This window comes from Mus musculus, chromosome 5 (genome assembly GCF_000001635.26).
Source record: "Mus musculus strain C57BL/6J chromosome 5, GRCm38.p6 C57BL/6J".
Classification (NCBI taxonomy): domain Eukaryota; kingdom Metazoa; phylum Chordata; class Mammalia; order Rodentia; family Muridae; genus Mus; species Mus musculus.
In genome coordinates this window covers 30731279-30751064 of record NC_000071.6, presented here as the reverse complement: position 1 = coordinate 30751064, position 19786 = coordinate 30731279, and the positions used below count along the sequence as shown (strand labels likewise).

Here is a 19786-nt window from a genome sequence, read left to right as displayed (position 1 = left end):
CTAATGAAAGTTGCTTCCAAGGACTAAACTTTCAGCCTAGGCTCTGGTTCTTATACTATTTTTTTGAAGAAGGCATGAGAGGCACACAGGAGGTACATGTCTTTAATTACAGCACTTGGGAGGCAGAGGCAGAGGCAGAGGCAGAGGCAGAGGCAGAGGCAGAGGCAGAGGCAGAGGCAGAGGCAGAGGCAGAGGCAGAGGCAGAGGCAGAGGCAGAGGCAGAGGCAGAGGCAGAGGCAGAGGCAGAGGCAGAGGCAGAGAGGCAGAGGCAGATGGATCTCTATGAGTTTGAGGCCAGTGTGGTCTACAGAAAGAGTTCCAGGACAGCCGGATTTACTACATAGAGGAACCCTGCTCAAAAAACAAACTAACCAACCAGCTTGGGGAGGTGGCTCAGTGGTTAAGAGCACTAGCTGCTCTTTCAGAAGATCCAGGTTCAATTCCCAGTACACAAATAGCTCACAACCACTTTTAATTTCAGTTCCAAAGGACTTACAGACACACATGTAGAACACACACACACACACACACACACACACACACTTTTAATTAAAAAAAAAAAAGGATGATCCTGATTATTTCACCTGGCCTGAAAACCACTGATCGACAACAAACATCCATGTGACTGGTCTTGGTGGCACAATATGAGTTACTCACAAGAGGACAGTCCTAACCTTCAATCCACACAACTGGGTTGCTGGATGTTTCTTTCCCTACATCTGCCTCCCCACCGTGGAGAAATGGCCTTCAGGAATGGGATGTGTGTTATTGCTAGTCGTTGGTACTAGACAGGAAGTCCGTGGGGGGAGGGGTGCAGGGGGTCAGGTGGTTCCTGGGGCAGGCAGGAGAATAGTGGATTGAGTGATGGGGCTGTGGGTGGGGGAGCAAGGCAGAGCCTGCCACCGGCCTTGCTACAGTGCTGGAGAGATTTCCCTTCAGACCCAGCACAATGGAGACCCAGATGGATGCCCCTGGCAAAGCCAGATTTCCAACTATTTTTTTTTCCAGTCTGATGGCTGGTCTCCAAACATCAAGCATGAAAATTTTGAGGCGGGCATGCATTGGGTGTGCAGGGTTTAAGACCCAAGTGGGTCGGCCTGGCAAGCAGGGAGATGCGGCTTGATCCCTCCCTCTCTGTTGGCGAATCACTAGGAGCTTTTCTTCCGGACTGCGATTCTATTATAAACCCGGATCCTCACAGTCAATCGGCCTTTTTGATTAGAGCTAAGCAGATTCCTGGCACCCATCCCAAGTGTACATACAGCCTCTGCATGAAGGTCAAAGTTGCATAAGACCCATAGGCCCCATTAGCCAGTACCAACAGGATAGCATTTCTTCTACCAGGGACCAGTGGAGATCAGAATGTTTGCCGTAGGAGCTGCAACTGGAGGGCAGATGTGGAGCCTAAGTGAAGGAGACTGCAGAGGGGTAGTCCCTTCTTGGGAGACTTGAGGCAGAACTTCTGAGGAGTTCAGGGAATTTGTTACCAGAATGGTAGACAATAGGCAGGCTGGGGCTATTCATTTAGAGGCTAGTGAGATGGGTCAGCAGGTAAAGGTATTTGCCATGCAATCCTGCCAATGCAAGTTCGATCCCTGGAACCCATGTAAAGGTGGAAGGAGAGAACCAATTATACTGAGTTGTCCTCCCCATCTATATGCACACACACACACACACATTTAGGTGTCACTGTCACCAGGAACCAAGATGGCTTGGGGGAAGGGCACTTATGATTTAAATTCCCAAAAATGCATTACCCAGAGTTAAGGTGTCAGCAGAGACCCACATATGAAGAACTGAGGCCTTTAATCCAACAGGGGTCTTTGGATGTTCTTTGGTATTTTCTGTCCTAATGGCTGAGCAGCCTGGGAAAGATCAAGGGTTCCCTTCCACCTTGCATAGAGAGTCTGCACACAGAACTCTTCATCAACTGTAAAGAGCTGAAAATTCTCAGGGGGAAAAAATCTGTCACTCCTGGCTAATGAGGCTCCTGCCACAGACAGTGTAGAAAAGAGGAAAGAGAAGGCTGGCCTGACTTCTTCCGGGCTGGTAGAAAGCACAGTGACAGGGTAGCATGTGCCTCAGGACTAAAGGTCTTCCAAAAGCAGAGGCAGCAAACAGCAAGCTATAATCTTTGGCTCAAGGCCTGAGCATACTACAGAATGGGTCCCAAGGCTGACTTGAATGGTTATCAGCCATGTCAAGGTTAATCATTGTGCCCCCTATACTACCTGCCAGGGTGTAAGTTGTCTTAAGCAGTCTGGAAGTTATTGTGCAGTATCTACAAATACTGAACATGTCTGTGAACCATGCCATGACCTGACAATTACATCCCCAGGGACATGCACAGCACTGTGTCTATACGTGCTCGCCAAAAGGCAGTCACAGAAACATCCACAGCGACAGTATTTGTAGTGACCTCTCCTTTGGAAGGGCCAAGTGCTCGCTGACAGAAGGGTGGATAAGTTCTATGTGAAGTGCCACAAAGCCAGGACACTCAACTAGTCAACAACTTGGAAAGAGTTTTAAGTGAAAGACTTACTGGATTTCATATATATATAAAATACCTTAGGTAAGTACTCAAAACCATTGACTCAACTGATTTGGCTTTACTCAGTTATTCATTCATTCATTCATTCATTCATTCATTTTGAGACAGGTCTCTATCCATGTAGAATTGGGTCCTGGCTGACCCAATTCTACGAAACCTAGTCTGGCCTCAAACTTGCAGCAATCCTCTCATGTCAGTCCCTCAAGTGTCAGGATTGCAGGCATGTCCCCCATCGCTTGGCTCTTGTACACTTTAGATAGAATGATATGATTTATGAATCACACTGCTGTTATATTTTATAAAAATCTGTAGCATCTGAAGTCAGGATAGTGGTTACCCCTGGTGGAGACAGGGTGGGGCTTCTGGGTCTTGATTCATTGAAAACAAGCTGGTGACCAGAGTAGGATCAGGTGTGGCAACTCTGGGTGCCTGGGCACAACTCTGTGTGTATATTGTACCTTAATAAAGTTGACAATGAAAATAGCCACAGACAGCTGGATGGTGGTGGCTCATGCCTTTAATTCTAGCAATTAGGAAGCAGAGATAGATGGATCTGAGTCCCAGGAAAGCCAGGACTAAACAGAGAAACCTTGCGTTGAAAAACTAGAAAGGGAGAGAGAGAAGGGGGGGCTGGCCTGAGCACTCAAGGTGGTGGCTGGAGAGAGAGGCTGGCCTGAACGCTCAGGGTGGCAGCTGTGGATATACTTATCTGAGTGATACTTATTGCCTTTAAGAAGAACCCCAAGTGCCACCACAACATCTTGCAAAAGGACCCCAAGTTTATAAGGATGGGTCCCCTATCTCACTAGAGAAACACCACCTGTGGAATGCAGGGGCTTTCTTAGAACAGAAAGCAGTGTCAACTCCCTTCTCAACTCCAGGATGTCTGCTCCTTTCTCTTCCCCAGGCTGAGAGTCCTCAGGGCTTCTGTTCAGAGGTCAGGCAGTGGCTCTTGTGATCAGTCACAGCGAGGTCCTCCAAGCATCTATTCTGAAGCCTCTGGGCTTGAAAGTGGTTATTTCTTTACCCCAGAGAGAGCTCTAGGCCATCTGCTTTGCTCTATAGGACAGGCCTATATATAGGACTGTCTTTCCAGAGCCCAGCCTCTCCCGTCTCTAAAGCCCCAGCCAGAACCCTCAAGGTGAGCTTGGGGAATCTGTCAATCACTGCTTGGTGGCAGGAACACCTGAGCCCCAGGCAGAGTCCTGAACTTAGGGAATTTAAGGTACAAGACCATGAGGGCAGGGATCTAGGGCTGCGGGCCTGAGTAGGACATAGAACTGCAGACATAGGGCTAGAAACTGGTGCATCACTTTCACTCAGGAAGCGTTAGAGATGAGTCCTCCCAAATCAGACTCTTCAAGAACTGCAGCCATGGCAAGGACTTGTGTTTCAGGAGTCCTGGATTTTAAAACAGCTCCACAGTGAATCTAAAGACCTGCTAGGTATAGAGATCCACACAGATAAGCAATGTTTACATATTCACTGGGCAGATATTTGTAGGTGTAGAATCCAAAATAAATTCAAGACCACCTAGGCCCCCCCCCCCCCCCCGCAAGGGACTTTCCAAACTAGTGGTCAAAATGACCAGACTAAGCCCACGGCTGCAAAAACAAGATTAGCAGTTCCCAGAAAAAGTCCCCTGCTTTGCCTTGCACTAAATCCCAAGAAAGACCACAAACCGCCCTGACTTTGCTAGAATTCCCCCGTGACGTTAATAGCTGTGACGTTAATAGCTGTGACGTTAATAGCTGACCTATAAGTTCAAAATGTACTGTTGCTTTGCTGACCAATCACAATAACCCACCATAAAAAGTGTATAAAGGAGCTGTTCTTTTTGAATTCAGGGTTCACTCTCCCTGCGAGTCTGAGCAACCCCACGCATGTCGGAACAATAAACTTCCTGCCATTGCAGCGATCTGTCATCAAGTTATGTTTTGGGGGGGTCTCACACTCAATACTAAGGCCTTGGTGTCCTATATAGGCAGATTCTCTAGCTCCAGACAGTACCGGCTCTGGGGGAGCAGAGCAGTGTGGGCCAGCCTTGCTGTCCATGGAGAAGCTGGCATGTGGCCTACAGCTATTACAAAGGTGAGCAATGGCAGCGGTGGCTAGGGTTTCATCCACCTGGGGCTCTTTTTGTAAAACGCAGTTTTCTTTTGACTTCTCTGTCTCACAAGTCTGCGTTTCTGAATTTTGTGTTTGGGAGCAGCCAGTAGCTCACATCCAGCTCTGCAGATGAACTGTGTCTGCATGACCCATGACGAAAAGCGAACTCACGGATACTTTCCAAACTGACTCAACCAGGCTTGGAGGCTCATATCCAACACTTTGGAGGCTGAGGCAGGAGGATTGTCTTGAGTTAGAGGACAGTTTAAGCTACAGAGTAAGACCCTATCTCAAAAAAAAAAAAAAAAAAAAGCAGGGCATAACGGCACACACCTTTAATGCAAGCACTCTGGAGGCAGAGGCAGGTGGACCACTGTGAGTTTGGGGCAGCCTGGTCTACAGAGTGAGTTCCAAACTAGCCAGGGCTATGATGTAATACCCTAACTCAAAAACAAATGAACAAACTTGGGAGAATTGTAAAAGATAGCTATTTTCCATTCGCACTTTCTGCCATTTGAAACATCAAGAGGTGACTTAACAATCTGTCGCAGACGTTGGAGACTTAATTTAGCTTACCATGCATAAACAAGTCTACCAAATTAACATACACGGCAATTATCACCAGCTCATTCTCATCTTCCCCTCGGTCTGTGTTACAGGATACAAAAAAGCAAACGTAAAGTCAGCCCCTGCTTGGTACACGGGTGGCTCAACCAGTGACACAGACGTTAGTCCTTGTCCCTTTAAATGATCTAGGATGTTTAGCCGTAGCCCTAGTCTAGTTGCTACATCCATCTCTAGAGAAACTCCCCTTCCTGTACAGCCCAGGGAAGCACTAGTTCACGTGGATCTCATCTGGAGCAGTCCCAGAAACAGGAGAAAGCAACAAGGCGAAAGCCACTTTGGGTACAAAGTTACCTTGGTCCCATGGTAGAAGTCGTCCACACAGGTGGCGTTCATGAAGGTCTGGTGGAAGTGGGTGCTGGTGTCAATCCCTCCCGGGATCACCAGTTTCCCGGTGGCGTCAATCACCTTGGCCCCACCGGGGATCATGAGCTCACGGCCCACCTGCTGGATGATGCCGCTCTCGATGTAGACGTCTGCCTCGTGGGTACAGTCATCGTTCACCACCTTGCCTCCCTTGATGAGAATCCGCACGCTGGCTGAATTGGCAAGCATGTTCCTGGGGAAGAGAAGTGGGGATCTGGTTAAGGTCACATCACTCAGTGACATTTCAGAGTCACTAACGCCCACCCCTTTCTGTCAGAGTTCAGTTCCACAGCCAGGGTGAATAGAGATGGAAGCCGAAAAACACTTGTTGTATGGGAAGCTTTAGCCATGTGCCTTTCCCTGACCTCACAGTGGGTTTTATTTGGAATCTGGGTGGGGGGACTGGGACTCACAGAAACATCACTTAGATGTGTACAAGTACGTATTCACGTGTGAAAACACATGTGGAGGTCAGAGGTCAACCCTGGGCGTTACTCCTCTTTTTCGGTTTATTTATTTTATGTGTATGAATGTTTTGCCTACATATATGTATGTGTACCACATGTGTGCCTGGTGTCCAAGAAGGTCAGAAGAGGGCTGTAGGATCTCCGGAAGGATAATTGTGAACCACCATATGGGTGCTAGCCTCAAAGCCTGGTCCTCTGAAAGAGCACCCAGTGCTATCACCACTAAGCCGTCTCTCCAGCCCTGTTTGCCACACATTTCCTGATGTGCCCTTGTTTCCCCTGCACCGGGAGCTTTCCCATTAGTCTAGGCTGGCTGGTCAGCAGGGCCCAGGATTCTTCTGTCTCTGCCCTCCAGCTCTGGGATTATCTGTGTGTACTAGCACATCCAACTTTTCACATGGATGCTGGAGACTGCATGTGGGCCTTCATGCTTCTCCAGCAAGCTCTGTGCTGACCAAGGCATCTTCCCAGCCCCCGAGACAGCGCTCTTTACCCTTTTAAAATGCTATGTGAATTTATATAGCTCTGAAGTCCTAGCTGGCTGTGAACTTTTGTCCTTTCCGATCTATGTCCCAAGTACTGGGATTACCAGTATGTAATTTATGCCAGCTTGCTGTAAAGCATTCATACCTACTATCTAATTTTATTTCCAAATTTTCGCTGGGAGCCACATTTTGACAGGTGAGAAAGCTGAAACTGCTAAGAGGTTTGTGATTACCAAATAACCAGGTCAGCCAAACTGGCTCATGTGACCAGTGTCTCTCTAGCCCTCCATGGTGAAGAAGGATCCTGGGGCATGTCTTAAAAAGCCACAGTCTCCAAACCCCACAGCCATCCAACTCTTCGTATAAGTCAATGGCCCTCATGTCCCTGGATAAGTATCAAAAGAAAACTACCCATGGAGCCTGGGAGCTTTCTAATTACTCTGCTGGCTGCAGAGTAAGCTTGTTGAACGGAAAAACCCCTATAACCTATGGCCAACTACCCAGAGATTTAAGTCTCGAAACATTTCTTTTTTTTTTTTTAGACAGGAACTCAGTATGTAGCCTGAGATGGCCTGGATCACACTCTGTAGACCAGAACACAGAGATTCATCTACCTCTGCCTCCCAAATGCTGTGATAAAGGCGTGTGCTGCTATGCCCAGCTTTAAGTTCATTTTCATACATGGTACATGTCTTATCCTTCAGGGCTGGATTCTGCTGTCCTCTCTATGACGTGCCTTCCTGCCTCTGACTCTCCCTGTATCTTCCACAGACTCGAGTGCTTCCATGGCACTGGATCCCATGCCCACGGATGGTCCGAGACTTTGTAGCAGAGGCTCCTCAGTCACCTTGGGCATCACCTCTCCCCTGCCCCAGTGTCCAGGAGAGGCCACGTGCATTTTCTTGGTTGCTGTTGCTGTGATAAACACCTCAACCAAAAGACACTTGGGGGAGAAAAGGGTTTATTTCAGCTTACAGCTTACAGTCCACCATGAAGGGAAGCCAAAGCAGGAGCTCCAGGCAGGAACCATGTGGGAGGCAGGAGCTGAAGCAGAGACGATGGAGGAGATGGCTTGCCCTGTTTCCTCTCTCAGACAGCTCAGTCCCGCTTGCCCAGAGGCAGCACTACCCAAGATGGACTGGGCCCTCCAACATGATTAGCAACTAAGAACATGTCTCACAGACATGCCCACGTGCCAATCAATTTCTCAGTGGGGGTTTCCTTTCTCCAGGTACGTCAAGCAGACAACTGAAACTCACTATGATGATACAGGAACCTAGAGAGTAAATGGTGAAGGACCTCAGCTATTAATAGCTCGGCTTAAAGTGTGGTCAGGAGACCCATTCCAGAAGTTTCTGGGACATCTGTTATTCTTGGACACGAGATCACGCATCCAACACAGCAAACTACTATAGCATGAAGGAGTCGTTGCCTGCCACCAATCAAGTCACGAGCAGAAGTTTCATGGGATCTGTGTGTTTGGTTTCGGGACAGGAACTGAGGTGCATATTTTACATATCAAAGCAAACCTGGCCTTCAGGTTCTCCCAGCATCCCTCAGTCCCCAACCTTCAACTTTCCAGTCCTTTCTCCCCAGAGGATCTTCCCTACATAATCCAGGCATTTTGGTCTCTCCTTCTCTTTCTCTCTCTCTGCGCACACTCTTTTTCTCTCCCCATGGTGACTTCCCTGGCTGGGAACCTTGGGGCCAGTGAACTTGCCAGAGAGCAGCTTCAGAATAAATCTGCCTTTGATATAATCTAATCTGGTTTGAATTGGTTCATTTCACCAGCAGGAAAATAACCTATCACTGTGCAAGAAAACAGCTCTTGCAAGAGTCACCAGCAACCTGTAGTTTGCTCTCTCAGTTGTTAGAGCAGGGGGTCTCATGTGGAAACAACCCCAAGAGAGGATCCAATGCCCCCTAAGCCTGGCCACCAGGTGCTCCTGAACCGCTGGGGGAAAACTGGCATTCAGGAGCTGTTGCCCTGGGGACACAAGACAGGTGGCAGGGACTGGCAGCTGTGACCCTTGAACATCTGCTCCCTGAAAGGTATTATTCTGGGGGGAAGAGGCCTTTGTCCCCAGTGTGGGAGGTACTGGCAAACAGGCCAGGGGAGGAAGCTGAAGTAGAGGGACTGGAGAAGATGGGGACAAGTCGGGTGTCTAAGGTCAGACACATGACAGAAACTTCTGTCCCACACACCAGACACTGGAGTCTTAACTTTATAAGTAATAATATGAACATGGGTTTGGTTCACAGGTGGCGGGGGGTGGGGGGAACTATTCTGGCCAAATTCTTCCTTTCACCTTCTCACCTCCTCCCTTTTTACAAAGCCATGTAAGGTGAGGAAGGGACAGGCCCAGTGTTTGTGACAAGATGGTGGTGGTGGCAGGGCAGAGGGGAAGAGATGCAAATACATAATAACCCTTGCCTTTCCGAGTGGCTTTAAGGCTCACAAATACTGTGACCCTGCCACATATCACATATTCATAGTCATATTTTAAAGGACAATATCAGTTTGCCTTGGTTTGCCTTGGCGCTCACAGTGCTCGTGTGCGGGGCAGGAAACCTGGAAGGCTGGGGCGGTGGGAATAAATTACAAGGGGCACAGAGCTCTGCTCTGAGCTCTGCCACCAAGATCAAAAGGCAAGGGCACGGGACTGTTGGGACATTACTATCATGAGCCCAGCCCTTACTGTGCAACCCTGTGAAGAGCAAATATGGCACGAAGTGTCAGCCTCGGGTTGAACAGGAAGAAACAGAAGTTTGAAAGTAACAGGGACCGGGGAAGGGACATACTTCAGATTCCGGATGGGCAAACTGAAGGGAAGTTAGCGGTGGGAACTCAGCCCAGGTGACTGCTATATTCTTCATAGTTTCAGTAGTTTCCAAGTGTTTGTTTTCACAATAGGAGCATTCATATGCTTGCTTCAGTTTTGTTGTTTGGGTTTTTGTTGTTGTTTTTGAGACAGGGTCTTTCTGTGTAGCTCTGGCTGAATTGGAACTTTCTATGTAGACCAGGCTGGCCTTGAACTCTCAGAGATCCATTTGCCACTGTCTCCAGAGCGCTGAGATTAAAGGTTTTTTCTTTTTTCTTTTTCTTTCTTTTCTTTTTTTTTTTTTTTGTTACAAAGAAGCCAGGAAGAAAGCCAGCTGGTCCAGGCAGCTGGCAGGATCCAGCCCATGCCATCCTTTCTCAGAAGAGGAGCCATCACTGTTCACAGGGCTCCAGCCCTCCCTCCCCTTCTCTCAGACTTGGAGTTGTCACTGTCTCAAAAACAGATCTTTCCCCTACTTCCCAGTGAACATCCCTGAAGGCAAAAGTGGCTGGTCCTGATCACTCCCCTAAAGGATAGCAGGCAACCCTACACTTACCCTGGTCTGGAGACCCCACTGCTACAACACTGGGCCAGTTTTGGATAGTCATGCTGGACTGTACACTTAGAACACTGGAATGGAAATTCCTTCACTGGGAGGGCGCTGTTGTTGATACTACGCACAACATCAGCATCTGAACCACAGGAAGGCCTTGCTAGGACCCTGAGCCAATACACATTTACTCAGGATTTCATCCATACCCTATGTCTCCTGACCTTCAACTGTATACGCTGAATTTGTCCTTAACCCGCAGGAGCAGATGGTGGTATCTAGAGATGTCTTTAAAGTTAAATGAGGCTAAAAATAGGGTGAAAGCCTGACCTGATGGGATTGGTACTCTTGTAAGAAGAAAGACCAGATGGTCTTTTTCTCTTTTTCTTTCTGAAGATATTAAAAACCAAAAATAGAGAGCCATATGAGACCACAGTGAGAAGGTAGCCATCTACCAGCTAGGGTAGGCCCTCCCCACACAAAAGACTTTTGGCCTCAGAGCTAGAGGCAAGTTAGGTTTCCAGTTTACTCCACCCAGTATGGGGCATTTTGTTATAGCATCATTGGCATACAAATACGAATGCACACACTCTTATCCTTAAGCGATGCTGCCAGTATGGAAGTGGGATGATCTGTAGCTGCCCAGTGGAGCCACTTCGTATAAATCACAGCCTAGCCTCGGGGCAGGGTTGGACCCGGTGCCTCGAACACTGTCCTGACTTCTGCTTCTAGCTATAAGAGGCACAGAGAACTGTTGTCACCAGAACCACCCATGGGGCTCAGCATCTGGGGATGACCAAGACTATGGAACACCCTTAATCTGCTGCTCTGTCTTGGGATAAAGTTGAGGCACGGTTGCTGAATACACTCACTGTTCATACATTCGGAGACTTTCTTTAAAAGCAACATTGTATTCGCTTCTAACTTTGTTCCATTTTACTGGACTGTCTTCCTACAGCTTGAGGGAGAGTATCCACTTCACAGAGGAACTGAAAGGAAAAGAGATAAAACACTGACAGATACTGATTTAAACTGGGTGCCTTTGCCAGTCTCTCAGACCGGAGCTGACATGGGTGAGACCAACTGTTTATTGATGACAGGAAAGAAAAAGCCTCGTGGCATCAGTGTCCTTCCACAGGTCTATGTTTCCAAGTCTGTGTCACCAAGATGCCAAGTTCTTCTACCCCCCTACTGTTGGCTGTTGATGTTCATTATGCCTCTCACCTCCCCCGGAACCTCATTAGCACCTGTATCTACAGCTCGCCCGCCCTGCTCTTCTCTGCTCAACTAAACAGAAGTGTATTCCTGGAATCTGTCCACAGCCTTGCCAGCCGTCTGCATGTGGAAGGGTTTGGGACAGAATGGAGTTTGTGTGGATGTGCCTATCCTCTAGAGAGTCTCCAGAAGGGAAGGCAACTGTAACATCTGCTCTTTAGCACGGTCCATGCTCCTGGCTAGTCTGCCCCTCTGCTCCGGTGGAGACCGCAGATCTAGGCAGCATTCTTCTCAGAACAGAAGCTTTGTACAGATGTTAGCATTGATTTTACCAGACCACCTAGCTTACTCCCCAATCCCTTGCAACTGCATACACAAGAGCTCATATCTGCCTCACAGGTTTATTACACACTGTAAAGTGCACATAGTGTGTCTTCCTCCAAGCTTGAGACCCAAATCTCCAGGAATATGGATGGTACCTAGATATGGAGCCTCTGGGGAGTAATTAGGTTACAAGGTGAAACCCTTACAAATGGGATTAGTATCTTTATTAGAAGAAACAGGAGAGTCCCTCTCCTCCACGGGAACATAAACAACATAATGGCATTTGTCCCCTAAAGCCAGAAATAAAGCCTCCATCAAATATGGAATCAGTGGGTACCTTGACCTCAGCACTCCCAGGCTTCAGAACTGTCAATCCGCCAAATCTATGCTTTTATCCTTCTGACAGTCTGAACAGACTAGCATCACACGAGACAGAAATGCGCATTATAATTAAATCACCATTAAGGGACAAACTGGGCCCCCAAAGAAATGTCATCTCCTTTAGAGACTTCTGGCCCATGCATTTAACAACAACAAAAATTTTAATCAGACAGCTATTTGTCTGTTCAGGCAAAATAATTCAGAACACATGGCTCTCTCCGGCAGAAATGATAAAAATGTCACATAATTAAAGCCACTATCCAGAATAAAGCACAGACTCCGGAACTGCACAGATAGATCATCGGTGTGCGGTGACTTTCCCTCCAGCCTCTGAACTTTCATCAACAAAGAAGGACTCTCCAGGAGGGGCAGCGTAGTGTTCCCTGCACATTGAGGCCTCTTAAAGAATTCTAAAATTCATTCAGGAGCAGCGAGGCCTTCAACAGCAAGATGGTGCATATCTTGATGTGCCAACATTTATCTACACAGCTTGCATCCCCAGACTTCCTGATTCTGTGGCTGGAGTCTGTATTTCCTTAGCCAGTACAGGGTTAAATTCTAAGGGGATGTGCCATGCTGGGATAAGGGCCTCCTGGGAGGGAGGCAACATCATGAGCAGGAAGGGAGATCTTTCAGAGAAAGCCTCTTCAGGTTCAAAATAGCAACAATTACCGCTCTCCAGCAACAGTGTTGCTGAATATCAGAAGCCCCACCATAGGCGGGCGTTCCTAACGCAGAACTGGCACAGGGAGCATCTTGCTCAACAGAGACAGTCAAGGTTAAGGCAGCATGCATGGGCGAAAAGCACACACCCTGGACTCCTCGAAGTCGGCAGTATTCTGCCAAGGAAATGCCAAACCCAAGCCTGCATTTTGGAATTGTCTACTTCTGTCATCACCTTCTCCAGTTCCCTGTGCCTGTGGAGAGGTGCCAGACAAGGGGAGCCTGCACAGTCTGTCCCATACAGCTGCCGTACCCCCCCCACCTCTACCACACCCCCACCACCTAACAGCTCAGCTGGAGGCTGCACAGGCACATGGGTGCAATGGGCTCCTTCCTGCACAAGGGTCTCACTGTGAATGTGGCATTGGCTTTTTAAGACATTTAAGACATTCCTATTTTTCACTGTCACTGGTTGGCTCACAATCCTCTTTTGTGAGATTCCCCACAAAAGTGTATGGTGGCTTCTTTTCCTCCCTTGAGAACCCCGCCCACTCTGAAGGGTGTCTCTGACTTTTTCCTTGATTTCTTGCTTTTTCTCAATTTCTCCATTTTTTTTCTGTGATTATTAATAAAGCCTACTTCTGCTTTACAAAGAGAGGAGAGAGAGAATGTGGATTTGTGAGTTGTCATATAACTTGCCCCTGGGACATCAAAACAATAGACAAGAAGTTCCCATGGCATTTAAACTAACCCAACTGGGTGACACCTAAAGGGGTGAGGTGAGGCTGGTGTGATTCGAAGCTGACACTCTAGGCTGGCTGGGGTGGTGCTAAGTAGTCACCATTTGTCACAGATCAAAAGGCAAAAGGCAACACTCAGCAGTTGTTTCAGATTAAAATGAGCAGAAACCCTGCAGATAGTTTCCTTCTGATGAGCACAAAAGAAAGTAACAGTGAGACAGCATTTAGCAGCTTTCTCCATGGGAGAGCCATTCTCAGCAGGGGTGAGATTATGGGGGTACAGTGCAGTGGGGGAGCTTGCCTAGGATGTGAGGCTCCTGGATTTGGTCCCCACACTGAAAATCACCAAAAAGAGGGAGTGTTGGGAGGGCTGACAGAGCACCCTGGAGCCTCTGGGAACAGGATCTTCTTTTGAGTTAAATGCATAATAAATCAAACCTTCAACAGATCAGGAAAACCAGAGGGGAAGTTGGCAGCAAGTGGGAAAGGCCGAGCATAAGTTGATAAATTAAAAATGATAAGTTACTGTATACATATGGCCAGCTTGCCTGTTTGTGTATCATGGGCATGAGCTAGGTCTCAACTTGAGAAGAGTCTTTGCCTGTTCCCTCCTGGCTTGGGAAATCTGTCCCTCCACGCCATGGCTGGAGTCTGGGAAGCAGCCATTCTGGGGGTCTCTGAGCAGCAGCTGCTTCCTTCAGAGGGTGCTGCTGAAATTCTTTCTGGGGTCTGGAGACAGCTGTCGGGGGCCTTGGATTGCTCAGCAGAGCTAAAGAACCTGCCTGTTCCTGGCTAGAAACACTAGGAACAAGGCATCAGACCCCCTGGGACTGGAGGCACAGATAGTTGTGAGCTGCCACACGGGTGCTGGGAGTCGAACCTCTGGAGGAGCAGCCAGTGCTTCTAATAACTGAGCCATCTCTTCAGCCCCAATATTTTATAAGTAAACTGATTTCTAAATTTAAAGAGAAAAGAAAAGTGCTTAACTAATATAAAATGGTAAAATTTTCTAATTAATTCATTAAAATTTTAATCAACTACTGAGTAGATTTAAAATGATATTTATGGGGTTGGAGGTATAGCTCAGTGGTCTAGTGTATGGGAGGCCCTGAGTTCAGTCTCTAGCACCAAACTAAAATCTTGCAGAATAATACTTGGGACATACAAATAAAGCATACAGCCAATGACAGGAGAGCTGTGGGCTCACCGCGGTCATCAAACAAATCCTGGCATCATGGGTAAGCATTCCTTTAGTGTCATGACCAATGGCAACCAGGTGATCAGGAGAGGGAAAAAAGTCCCACTCCTATGACATGTTTCCCTGATGGTGCACAAACAAACATCACCTACCCTGGGACTGAGTTCTTCCCCAACCAATAAGCAGGAATCTACAAACCCGTTGTATGTCAATGAGAGCTCATTTTCTTATTATCCAGGTGTTAGCATTTTGTCTAGGCTCTGCCCCACATGTACCTGGCAACAGCCAGGTGTGCCAGACTCACTATAAAGGGGGCTGCTTGCCCCCTCTGCTCTCTCTTGCTCCCTTGCGAGCGAACTCTCTTCCTCCCGCCCCTTCCCTCTCCATTCCCCTCCCCTCTCTCTCCACATGCTCATGGCCAGCCTCTCCTTCTCCTCTTCCTCTTCCTCCTCCTCCTCCTCTTCCTCCTCCTCCTCCTCTTCCTCTTCCTCCTCCTCTTCCTCCTCCTCCTCCTCTTCTTCTTCTTCTTCTTCCTCTCTCTCTCTCTCTCTCTCTCTCTCTCTCTCTCTCTCTGCCTCTACTACCCTCTCAACTCCCCTCCCCATGCCCTGAATACATTCCATTCTATATTGTATCAATTGTGTGGTGGGTCCTGTGGAGGCTCCCCTTTTCCCCACACCTGACTGCACCTCCACCAAACACATTCCTCCCCTCTTTATTTTTATAAAACACAACACCAGGTACCCAGCAGCCCCTTCTGAACTGTGCCGCAGGCTTGTCCATAACAAACGTCATTATCCGTGTCACTTTTCTCAGATGCCTGGACTTTCCCAGGAGCCCCAGGCCAGTGTGACTGCCCAGGATAGTTGGCTTGAGAGACAGACCTGATTTGGGTCATTTGAGAGGTTCGTGCAAAATGTTTTGAGGGATCCTTCAAGCAAAACCTCACCATGGGGAGAGAGCTGGGGAAGATCAATCAAGGGGCAGCTCTTCTGAGACTCAGTCACCTCCATAATGAGCTGGGAACCAGGACACCAGGGATCTGGTCATGAAGAAAGACCAGAAAGGCCGAAGAGGGTATCTGGACACATCAATTAGAAAGAAACTGTGACAAATTTTATATCCAACATGTGACACTTGGTTCCTTTGCACAGACTTACTTACAGTGCAGACTGGCTCCTAAAGAGCCCTGTTGCCCCCACCCCCACCCTCTTTCATTAACCTGGAGGCCAGGAAGCTTTGGGCCTGCAGATGGTGTGTTAGCATTTAGAGTAAGGGCTGGCACAGGGCTTGAAGCTGGGCACTGCAAAGAAAATATACCCACAGTACTGTCCTCCTGTGTCACTGTGCTACAACGAAGGTGGGCGAGTCCCAAGGTGGCTGGAATTAGAGTCAGCCCCCTATGGGGCTCTTCAGGAAGAGCCCCTGCTCCTAGGATGTCCATATGATGTCTGGACCAGGTATTTTGTTTCTGAAAAAGTTTTAAAACTAACTCAGGGCAAGGGAGCTGCTACAAACCTCACCCAAGAGCAGCTGCCTCCTTCCCCCCAGGCCAGGGAAGAGATCAAGTCACAAGTCACTCAGGAAGGCCAGTGTGACTCCAAGGGCACCGAGTCCTTAACAGGTTAAAATCAAGTAAGAGGTTTTAATCCCCCAGGATTGGCCTGGCTCAGCGAGGCTGGCCCTAATGAGCTAGCAGCAGCAGTGTGCCCAGGACAGGAGCTACATTCCCAAGGATTAGCTGTAAGCTGGTGGGAAGAGGTGGGATCACAGAGCACTTGCTTAGCAAGGTTAGCTGTATGACATGGGAGAGAAACTGGCAGCTGTCAGAAGCCAGAGTTCAAGACTCTCGCCGCTCCTCCCTCCCCACCCCACTTGTGTGTGTGTGTGTGTGTGTGTGTGTGTGTGTGTGTGTGTGTGTTTTGAAGGTAGGGTGGGATAAACTGAGACAGTTTAACTTTACTGTGTGTCGATGCCCATGGGTACCCTGTACATTTTGGGTACAGCCCTACACATGTAGGCAGACACTGGCTCTTTTTAAGTATTTTCAAGAAACATCACTGTGTTGAAACTGCACATTCACAAGCCTGGTTCCCCAGGCCCCAGAGAAGGGCTGATAGAGGTGTGCAAACATGGGAGACAAGGACAGTAGCCCCTGCCTGAGACTTTAACCAGAGAACACTTAACCAGCCAGGGATCTACAGCCCACGCCCCCGACGATCCCCTCCCCTCTCTCTGGCGGGTTCTTTAGCTCTGTGGAGCTCTCCAAGGCCCCCAGACAGCTGTCTCCAGATCCCAGAAAGAATTTCAGCAGCACCCTCTGAAGGAAGCAGCTGCCGCTCAGAGACCCCCAGAATGGCTGCTTCCCAGACTCCAGCCATGGCGTGGAGGGACAGATTTCCCAAGCCAGGAGGGAACAGGCAAAGACTCTTCTCAAGTTGAGACCTAGCTCTGAATGAGGGCAGAAAGTCATAAGCAGGAACAGCAGCAAACAGGTCTGGAGAGATGGCAAAGCACTTGGCTGCTCTTCCAGAGGACTCAGGTTCAATTCCCTGCACCCACAGGGCAGCTCATGACTCATGACTGTTTGTAACGCCAGTGGAACTCCAGTCTCAGGAGATCTGGCACCCTCACACAGACATACGTGCAGGCAATACACTAATGGATGATGTCTATGTATATATGCACACACACACACACACACACACACACATAATTTAAAACCCAAATTTTCCAGGCTACTTTTTAAAAATCTAGATTTAGACTGAAATGGAATATGAAAAGGAATTGCATTTTTTCTCATTTAGACTGAAAATTAGCATGAATGAACTATAGCCATATGCAATACATGCAAACAATAATAGAGAGATAAGCTAGATATGAACACATGAATCCATTAATATAATGATCGAACTAGGCAAAAGTGAACTAGAGAGGTTAGGTATATTGTGGGGAAATGTGAAAAAAAATTGAGGCACAATGACCAGTGAAATCAGGATAGTAGTTGTCTCTGTCGAGTGGGAGAGGGGACTGTGGCGGTCTCCTCAAGACCTCCTGTACCATACCTGGGTGCGAATGATGTAGACACTGACTTCAGATTAATCTTTAAATTGCATGTGCATTTTCTGAATTCTTATATATATATATATATTTCATTAAACATTTAAAATTTAAAACAAATGGAAATCAGTATGGCACCCATCTTAGATGGATGTAAACAGGAAGGGAGCAATATGTCAAGGCCCCAGAGGGTGTGTGAGGGGAAATGGAGTGGGTTTCAGCATGAGGTAGAGCCAGGAGCACCAGGTTGGATTTCACCCCTCTGAGCATGTGGCTGTGGCTGTCAAGTGACATCATCACAATCAGAGCATCCTACCTCTTAAGCTCCCTTGCACGTCAGCCTCAATTACTCTTACAAGAGCCCTCTGAAGTAAACGGCATGACTCTTGCTGTGGCTGAGGAGAGCTGAGTAAAGTCCTAGGAGCCGGGCCGCAGCCCCTTGAGAGTTGAGCCTTACTGAATTCACTTTATCCTGAGAGAAATGAAGTTGCTGACTACACGCTGGCATGGTGGCGCTCTGCATGGTGACCATAAGAACAGCCAACAGAAATGGACAAGAAGGCTCCTCACTGAGAGTCCTGTGGGCCAGCGGTGTGTCAAGGAGAAGACCATAGCAGGCATTCCCTCACCTTCTGAAGAAGCAGGTGTGGCAAGAACATTCGTAGTCTTGGGGCTAAGAGGTGGGACAGGACATGGAGTAGAGTCCGAGAGTTCAGAGTCAGCAGTAGAGACTCTGTGACCACACGATGTCGGCAGCAGCTAGCACAGAAGCCAGCACATGGTCATGGATGAGATTTTTGGCTCTTAGCCGCTTCCAAGTCTATGGCAGTCGGGACCGAAGGCACACTGACTTAATTATGTGTCCCACAGAACAGAAAAGGAATCAGCAGAGGGAGGAAGGAATCAAATGTTTGTAGGGAACAAATAGACAGGGACTTAGTCAGGGTCTGTCTCAAAAATGAAATACATACAATTAAAAAAAAAACAACATTTTTTAAAGCTGAATTTTACTTTCTTTCTTGAAATCCCTTATATCAATCAGGGGATGGCAACTAACCTATGAGGGTGAGGAGGTGACAGAGAACAGAGAGTTGGCCCTCAGTCTACTCTTAGTATCCAGCATGTCAGGAAACCTTCCTCTTGGCTGGCCTTGGCTGTATGCTAATTTCTTGACAGATAATGTGGTGGTAATGACCAGGCAAGGTCACAAGATTTGAGAGAAGAGACAAGAGGAGGAGTAATTCTAAACAATTATATAAGAATCAAAGGTCTGGGCTAACATATTGATCCTGTCCCTCTCCCTCTCCCCCCCCCCCGCTTTCATGTGGAATGTTTAAGAGACACCGCAAGCCCAGCACAGTGCTCAAACATTTTAAACTCATTTCTGTCTACTAAATACATGCGCCTCATCTGTCCCGTGGTGCTCAGGCACGACCCCTAGTGCTTCCCTGAACAATGTCACTGCTCTTACATAGTCACCCTCTAATTGGTGCCTGGCTCTCTACACTGCTCTAATATTGAGCCTGCTAAATTACAACCCAGATTACAGAGGCAGGGAATTAGAGTTTGATGGAAACACCTCCATGCCACCATGATCCGACACTCCCTTCCCCACCTTGGATAACTAGTCCCTGGTATCCAGGATGGTGGCACCATTTTTGGAACCTTTAGGAGGTGGAAATTCTAGAGAACTGGGTCACTGTGAGATGGGCCTTGAAGGTGATAGCCAACAGTGTCCTGCCTGAGCAGTTGGCTTCCTGATGTGTGAGTTGAGAGCATGCAGCCTGGTGCTCCAGTGCCCCACACTCCACCATGCCCTTGCCCTAATACCAGAACATATGTGAGCCCAATAAATTTTCCTTTCCCTTGCTTCTTTTGGGTATTTTTATCATAGTAGAACAAAAAGCAACACCCAAGGTAGCTGTATAGCCCATGATGTCACTGACAAGGTGACAGATAACACTGACAGAAGTTTATAGTCAGACATTTCCTATTGAGATGGGAGCCAGAAGAGCCATGCCAGCACTGAGAAAGGTGGGCACACACTTAGCTCTGACTGGAGGGAAAGACCCCTCTCAGAAATGCTTCTGAGTTGAACCTTGGTGGGTGTTCAGCTTCCCAGGACGTGGGCGAGGCTATGGAATGGAATTCCACACAGGAGCCCCGAGGCCATTTGGCCCCATGCTTTCACCAGCTGGCACATGCCATGTATGGGAATGTAAAGGGCGGCG

The 19786-nt window shown here is 48.1% G+C and overlaps 1 protein-coding gene across 3 annotated transcripts in view; it reads right to left on the bottom strand.

Moving 5' to 3' along the window:
- Dpysl5 (dihydropyrimidinase-like 5) overlaps window positions 1-19786 on the bottom strand; it is an 87806-nt gene that overhangs the window by 48305 nt on the left and 19715 nt on the right. For 2 of the 3 annotated variants that reach the window (NM_023047.3, NM_001356948.1), the window contains exon 2: window positions 5579-5843. In NM_023047.3, coding sequence (NP_075534.1) covers window positions 5579-5839 — 261 coding nt within the window. In that variant the 5' untranslated portion in view covers window positions 5840-5843. Of the gene's footprint in view, window positions 1-3050; window positions 3993-5578; window positions 5844-19786 lie in introns of those variants that run through there. The other variant, NM_001356949.1, reaches the window with a different exon arrangement.